This window comes from Labeo rohita, chromosome 14 (genome assembly GCF_022985175.1).
Source record: "Labeo rohita strain BAU-BD-2019 chromosome 14, IGBB_LRoh.1.0, whole genome shotgun sequence".
Taxonomy (NCBI): Eukaryota; Metazoa; Chordata; class Actinopteri; order Cypriniformes; family Cyprinidae; genus Labeo; species Labeo rohita.
The window spans coordinates 27,285,755-27,293,556 of NC_066882.1; the positions used below are offsets into that span (position 1 = coordinate 27,285,755).

The window sequence follows — 7,802 nt, forward strand, 5'->3', positions numbered from 1 at the left end:
TTCGTATTTTGTTAATAACAATTAGACGATATTTAGCTGAGTGTGTTTCTGTGCTATTACCTTGACTGGTTTAAGCCTGTTGTTGACAGCTGACCAAAGATTTTGATATTTCTTGTATCAGTCAGTGACAAAAGTTAAAGGTGCAGTATGTAATATTGACAGCTAGCTGTTGAAATTCACAATATTGGAGAGAGTTGTTTCTCCTGCACCCTCCTCCTCAGACTTAAAATTCACACAGGTTGCCAGATTAAGGATATGCAATGGGAACAAGCCTTACAGTGCAAGTTGATGGGTTGATTTATCAGTGTTTTAATGTTTAGATGGATGCTGAGGCTTTTTAGTTCGGGTAGAATCTGCAACGTCTGACTTAGTTTGTTAGTAGCTTTTATTGCTGCAATATGCTGTTTTCTGGGCAACTGGCAACGAGGGGTGTCAAAAAAATATTTAGTAAATTGGCCGTGGGTGGAATCACACAGACCAAAACAAACACAAAACCATGCTGACTCAGAACATACATTTTAAAGTAGAATAACTGGCTGGAGCTTTTTTTGCTTTAGTAGTCAAAAAATTACTTAAAGCACCTTTAACCTTTTTGTTAGGGGTTGATATTTGCCACCTTAAATTGTGTCCCTGGACCACAAAACCAGTCTTACGTAGCATGAGTATATTTGTAGCAATAGCCAAAAATACATTGTGTGGGTCAAAATGATCAATTTTTCTTTGATGCCAAAAATCTTTAGGATATTAAGTAGAGATCATGTTCCATGAAGATATTTTGTAAATTTCCCACCATAAATATGTCAAAACTTAATTTATGATTAGTAATATGCATTGCTAAGAACTTCTTTTGGACAACTTTAAAGGCAATTTTCTAAATATTTAGATTTTTTTGCACCCTCAGATTCCAGATATTCAAATAGTTGTATCATAACAAACCATACATCAATGGAAAGCTTATTTTCAGCTTTCAGATAATGTATTAATCTCAATTTCAAAAAATTCACCCTTGTGACTGTGGTTTTGTGGACCTGGGTCACAATTGATTTCCAGAGGTATTTTTACCTTTGTAAGGACTTTTTTCTAAACTAATTAGATCATGCGCCATCTTTTATGTTAAATTCTTACATTTAATCAATTAATTCAGTTAGAATAATAAGACAACGTAGGCTGTGACCAAATAAAATAAACTTCAAAAACATTTTTTTCACTGCAAAAGTGGTGCATAAATTGCATCTAAATCATTATTTAGATATATTTACACTGCATTAACAGTTGAATAATTAATGCTATAAGATGAAACTAAAGCCACCAGTTGGTAGCAGCAAGGTACTGCTTTAGTAAGTGAGTCAATGAGTCATTCAGTTTGTTCAAATTCAGGAACTTAGCAAATGACAGTCTTTATGAATGGATCATTGATTCATTGATTCGTTAAAAAACTCTGATTCACACAACAGTTTATTTGCAGCTCTGTTTAGAACTATTTTCATTGGCGAAACAGACCATATTGTGTCTAAAATGTAGTTCACAATGCTAACTTGTTTATTAAACTTTATCACACTTGCAGATATTTGGAAAGACAGTGCTTGCTTGTGATATTGCTTAACTATATCACAGAAATATAAGACAAAAACTCATACATGGACATTATTGGTGCTATATATTGAATTTTGGGGCCATTCTAACTTCATTTTAGTAGGCTACATTACGCAGTTAAAGTGTAAACTCTCAGGGTTTGTTTTCATTTGTTTTTTTTTTTGCCAAGTGACAAATGGCAAAAAATGAAAATTGTGTCATTAATTACACACCTTCATGTATTTCCAAACCTGTAAGACCTTCATTCATCTTCAGAACACAAATGGAAGATATTTCTGATTAAATCTAAGAGCTTTCTGACCCTGCATATACAGCAACGCAACTGACACGTTCAAGGCCCAGAAAGGCAGTAAGAACATTGATTAAAATGGCCATGTGACATCAGTGATTGATCCTGAATTTTCCTTGTAGTTATTTTAGTTTTGTTTGCATACAAAAAGTATTCTCATAGCTTCATAACATTTAATGTTGAACCACTTATGTCACATGCAGTATTTTAATCGATGTCCTTACTGCCTTTCTGGACCTTGAACGTGGCAGTTGCGTTGCTGTATATGCAGGGTTAGCAAGCTCTCATATTTCATCAAAAGTATCTTAATTTGTGTTCCAAAGATGAACAAAGGTCTTAAAGGAGAAGTCCACTTTCAGAACAACAATTTACAAAAAATTTACTCACCCCCTTGTCATCCAAGATTCATGTCTTTCTGTCTTCAGTCGTCAGTTGACACATAAATACTCATTTGCTCACCTTGATTTCCCAGGTGCACAACCTGTACAGCTGTATCAAGGTCGCGGAGGACTTTGTTTCTCCCGAGCATGTGAAGCACTGTTTTAGACTGACGCAGGAGTTCCGCCACCTTTCCACCACTCACACTAACCATGAAGACAAGCTTCAGGTATTTCCACGTCATTGCAAATCTGTTATAACTCTTCTGTGCAGCACAAAAGCAATATTTCAGTATTTTCTGGTGAGCTTTTAATGATTGTAGTTGTATTTCTGTTATGCACAGGTGAAGAACATCATCTACCATGCAGTGAAGGATGCTGTGGGAACACTAAAAGCCCATGAGCCTAAGCTAGGCCGCTCTTAGTTGTTGAACTGTTTGGTGGAGAAAGAGTCAAAGAGAGATTGGGTTTTGGGGTGGGTGAGATTTGGGTTTGGACGAGGCCAGTGTGCTCGCAATGGAACGTCTCAGCGTTTTGGTAGGATGAAGATGCTGCTTCATCAGTGTTACAAAAGCATTGTTTAGTTTTACAATCCTTTTCTCTGTATTTAAAAAGTCTGTTCTTTTTCTCAGCGTTAAAATTTTTTGGACTGTTCAGAGAGCTGGTGATATAAGCTGACATGAATCTTTTAAAAGGTTTCTTTATGACTTCTGTGAAAAAAAACAAAACACAACAATGAGCACTGGGTTTCCTTCTTAGAGAACATTCATTTCGTGCTCTTCAATGAAGGAGAGCTTTTAGTTAAGAAGGGGGTTAACAGTAATTAAATTGATTAAAAGATTCCCGCCAACTTTTTCAGGAGAGGTGGACACGAGCATGGAAGGGAACTAGACCAAAGTTTTTTATTTTTAGTTTTAAGTTCCTTTTTTGATGAAAACATGTTCTTTGCTTTTTTTGTAATATGCCATTTAGGTGATATTTCACTGACAACAAGCGTTAGACTGGCTTTGAGGAACGTCATTCAAGAATCAACAATTCCAGTTCTGCAGAACTACTGGTCATTAATATGTACCAATATATATATTGATCTTAGCAGTGTGTATGATTTTTTTTTTTTTTTTTCCAAAATAAAGGTTTACAAGAAATGATTTGGCCCCTGTTGTTTGGAAATTACACAATGAATTTCTTAGCTATCTATTTGTTTAATGCTTACTATTTTATTTTATAAGACATTTTGTGGTTCATGGATGACACTGCAATAAACTAAAGCTTTTGAAATATTGCCTGTTTGCTTTGATTTTTCTTGGTGAAAAAGGGAACATTTCAAATAACTTATGGCTGGTGCTTCCATAAAGCAACCCCCCCCCCCCCCCCCCAAAAAAAACAGTTGTAGTCCAGTCTGCTTTAGCAACTTCCATTTTTAAAAACATTTTACATTTAAATGTTTTTTTTGGTGATTGTATTTTTTTTTAAATGCCAAGTCTGTTAACCATTGACTGAACTGGTAAAACGGTAAAAAGAAAGGCTTAGAACTGAAGAAATGGCTCATATTTCCAGATTATCACATATTCCTCTTAAAACAAAAAAAAATTGTGTATTTTCACAGTTACTAAGTGTGTTTAATGTGACACACCAAAATAACATTTATGAATGAATCACACTAGTAGCTGGAAACACTGGCGCCGTGAGAGGATCTTCTGATGCAGCTTTGACAGAATCCTCTTGGATCAGAGCGGCTTTAACAGGAACCTCTGGGACCAGGGAGGTTTAGAGAGGAGCTCTGGAACTGAAGCAGCCTTGAACACTAGATCTGGCTGAGGCTACGACCACAAACATTGTAGCAGCCTTGACCTTCAGGCCAGGACAAGAAAATCTGGAGACAGGAGCTCTGAAAAGGTAGCTTGTGCAGTGACGTCTGTGGTGCGTGTGACTCTGACCTCACTGAGCTCAGCAGGTCCTGGACCAGTAGCATTTAGGATGACATTCACATTGATTTCTGAAGCAGCCCTGACAGAATCTTTGGCCCCTGGATGCCTGTGGCAGGAATCTTTGGAGAGGAGGTCAAGAGACCTCATGGACCAGGGAAGGGCATCTTGGAACTTTTGAACCAGCTCATGACCTACATGAGCTAAAACACTATTGTTAATATCTCTCGATGTCCCATCTGATGAAGACATACTGTAACTGGTCACTAGAGTTTAAGTCCCAAACTACATGAATGCGAGATCATACATACCACTAAAGAAAATGTAGGGTGAGCTTTTTAGGAGGTCCCCAACACTGAAATCAATCAGTTTGACCTCCATGGCCTATGTGTTGATCAGAAGGTTGCACATCTTGATGTCCCGATGGAAGACTCCCCCCGGAACAGCGAACGACACCAGCTTTAATGTCCTGTTGCATGAAATGGTGCACCAACCCCTCAGTAAAGAGGTCGCCTCTTCTTCAAAGCCACCTCTGCTGGAACGACTGGGATGGTCAGGCTAGAAGAAAGGTGATGTTAGACGGAAGGATTATAAATAAGGATTTAGGTCAAAATGTAATAAATTGCAAACAATAAATGAGAGGAGATGGCAGAGAGAGCACAATCTACACTGCCCTCCAAAAGTTTGGAAACACCCCAGGCAAAGTGTGGTTTTGCACGATATCAGCATAAATCCTTATCAGTTTTTGGTGCAAATACATTGAAGTAACTTGACATTATTATTGAAGACCAGCAATAATAATTTTCATTTTGATTACATCATAATGGCAATATATACATGTCAAAGTCAGACATGCCCCTTTGCCAGCTGTGATGCCTGGTTACTGGTTTAAACTTGGCCCAGGTTTTTAAAAGATTTTTGGGTCAGCACACCTTAATAGCTTCAACAACTGATTGCCAATTAAGTTTAGAATACAATGAATTTAGGCCCAGATTATGCAGAGCTGTAATAGCTGCTAATGGTGGATATTTTGATGAATCAAAAATTTAAGTTTTTTCTATGTACAAACTGTTTACATAATACAATACAAAGTCGTAGTTTGTGTTGTCCCAGTGCAAAATTATCACAAATTAAAAAGGATTCATGCCAATATTGTCCAAAACCCCACTTTTCTAGGGCATTTCTAAACTTTTGGAGGGCAGGGCAGTGTATGTAGAAGGCAGCGCGTTTTCTATTGCTTTCACAGCCACCTGCAGGACTAAGTAAAAAAAAAAGAAGAAATGTTACAGCAGTTACATCTGCATTATTTAATTATTTTTTTTTTTTTATACATATACACCTAAAATAATATATTGTAAGAAGTGTGTGTGTTATATTTTGGGTTATGAAAATAAACTCACCCTCGTTCCTCGTGATCTTGTCACAGTCCAGATGTCTCAGCAGATGTGATGGACTGTCATCTGCTGACGGACTGACTGGACTGTCCTGATCTTGAGGCAGGACGTCCTCCATTTGCTGGTCCTCAGCAGTGGGGGGGACTTCAGGAGCACTGAAAGGAGCTTCCTGATGATCATTGTCCTCTACAGAACAGGTGACGTCCTGTAGAGAAAAATAATATATCTAATATATTGCACACAAATATTAATTCTATAATTGGGGGTTACTATTGGTTATGTAGAGGAAAAAATTATTTGCTTTTGTATAATGTGATGGTGATGTGAGTTCTGAGTATTGTGTAAATATTCAGAGCTCATTATTTACCATCAGTACAGCTCCTGGATGGGGTCCCATCAGTGCCCTGGTCCTCCTCACTCTTCTCAACCTGCTCACCCTGAGCTTTGGTGGACTTGGGGCGAGACAAACAACAGAAGAAGGAGGCAAACCTCCGAAACCTCCTCTTTTTCTGCCTCTTCTACTTTGACTTGTCTCCCCCTTTCTCCTTCCTCTCCTGCCCACCTCCCTCACCGGTACCAACAGGCGTCTCGTCAGGACGAGGATGGAGCTCCGCCGTGTGGTCGGTGGCTGTCAGTGTTGTACGGGGATTGACCCCGTCCACACACTCACCTCCTCTCTCCGCTTTCTTGCTACGAGATACTCGCTGTCCCATAATAACACTGTAAAACGCTACCACTTGATTGATGGATTGCTTAGGTAAGAAAGCATAAAGACAAATGTTTCCTTTGTGCAGTGGCCCTCAAAATATTTGGGCATATTTAAATCTGCTGTAATGTAGCCTAATGTGATCTTTACTTACTACTTACACATTAGCTGTTTTTTTGTTGTTGCAAGAATGGCTCAGAGAATTGGACTCATTGTCTGTGTGGTAGGCCTATGGTACAACCACAGTGTTTTGGACATTAAGCAGACTACCAAGTATTATTATGAATTCCAATATTATGTTGCCACATCTTACTTCATTATATACACTACCAGTCAAAAGGCAGTAAGATGTTTTTTTTTTTTTTTTAAAGAAGTCTCTTTTGCTCACCAAGCCTAAGTACAGCAAAAACAGTACATTTTTTAAATATTTTTGCTACTTAAAATAACTGTTTTCTATTTGAATATATTTTAAAATTTAGCATCAGTCTTCAGTGTCACATGATCCTTCAGAAATCATTAAAATATTCTGATTTGCTGCTCAAGAAACATTTAATATTACTATTATCATGTTGAAAACAGCTGAGTAGATTTTTTTCAGGTGTCTTTGGTGAATAGAAGGTTCCGATTCAGCATTTATCTGAAATATAAATCTTTTGTAACATTATAAATGTCTTTATCATCACTTTTAATCAATTTAAAGCATCCTTACTAAATAAAAGTATTAATTTCTATAAAAAGTGTATAATGTGACAAAAGCTTTTTATTTAAGATAAATGCTGATCGTTGGATCTTTTAGTTCATCAAAAGACCCTGAAAAAAATGCACTCAACTGTTTTAAATACTGAGACTAATGATAATAAAATCAGCATATTAGAATGATTTCTGAAGGATCATGTGACACTGAAGACTGGAGTAATGATGCTGGACATTGTGCTTTGATCACAGGAATAAATTACATTTTACAATATATTCAAATAAAAAGCAGTTATTTTAAATAGTAAAAATATTTCACAATATTACTGCTTTTGCTGTATTTTGGATAAAATAAATGCAGACTTGGTGAGCAGAAGAAGCTTTCCAAAACCTTTTGACTGATATTTCTTTATTTTCTTTGCTTTGTGTGATTCCAGAGCTCAAAATCAAGTAAATGGCTATTAATATAAATCATAAAACTGATTTTTGTCATAGTCTATGACAGCACATTCTCATTTACCTTGACGCCAACTCAGAAGCATCTGTTTTCTAACATGTTGTCTTGGATAATATGACAGTTTGTTCTGTGTATTAATTTTTCTATTCACATTTGTAAAGATAGCCTATATTATAGCCTATATTATTACTGTTATATATATATATATATTTATTTATTTATTTTTTGGCTAAAATAACACCCAGTCAACATCTGGTTGTATTTGTACACCAAAAAAACTATTATGTGCTATCAATGTACAAAAACACTTTTGAGCTGACAATATATTTATTAAAGTGTTAAAGTGTTTACTTGATTTTAGCTCTACA

The 7,802-nt window shown here is 36.5% G+C and overlaps 1 protein-coding gene and 1 long non-coding RNA gene across 8 annotated transcripts in view; one reads left to right on the top strand and one right to left on the bottom strand.

The window, feature by feature from the left end:
* kdm3b (lysine (K)-specific demethylase 3B) overlaps nt 1-3,539 on the top strand; it is a 30,430-nt gene extending 26,891 nt beyond the window's left edge. For all 7 annotated transcript variants that reach the window (XM_051127270.1, XM_051127273.1, XM_051127272.1 and 4 more), the window contains 2 exons: nt 2,355-2,489; nt 2,604-3,539. In XM_051127270.1, coding sequence (XP_050983227.1) covers nt 2,355-2,489; nt 2,604-2,684 — 216 coding nt within the window. In that variant the 3' untranslated portion in view covers nt 2,685-3,539. The remainder of the gene's footprint in view (nt 1-2,354; nt 2,490-2,603) is intronic.
* A 125-nt stretch (nt 3,540-3,664) lies between these two features.
* Nucleotides 3,665-6,175, bottom strand: LOC127175949 (uncharacterized). Its single transcript, XR_007829044.1, has 4 exons — nt 5,946-6,175; nt 5,585-5,783; nt 4,496-4,742; nt 3,665-4,387 (listed from the first exon to the last, which is right to left on the bottom strand). It is a non-coding gene; the product is annotated as an uncharacterized LOC127175949 (long non-coding RNA).
* Between the last annotated feature and the right edge of the window lie 1,627 nt (nt 6,176-7,802).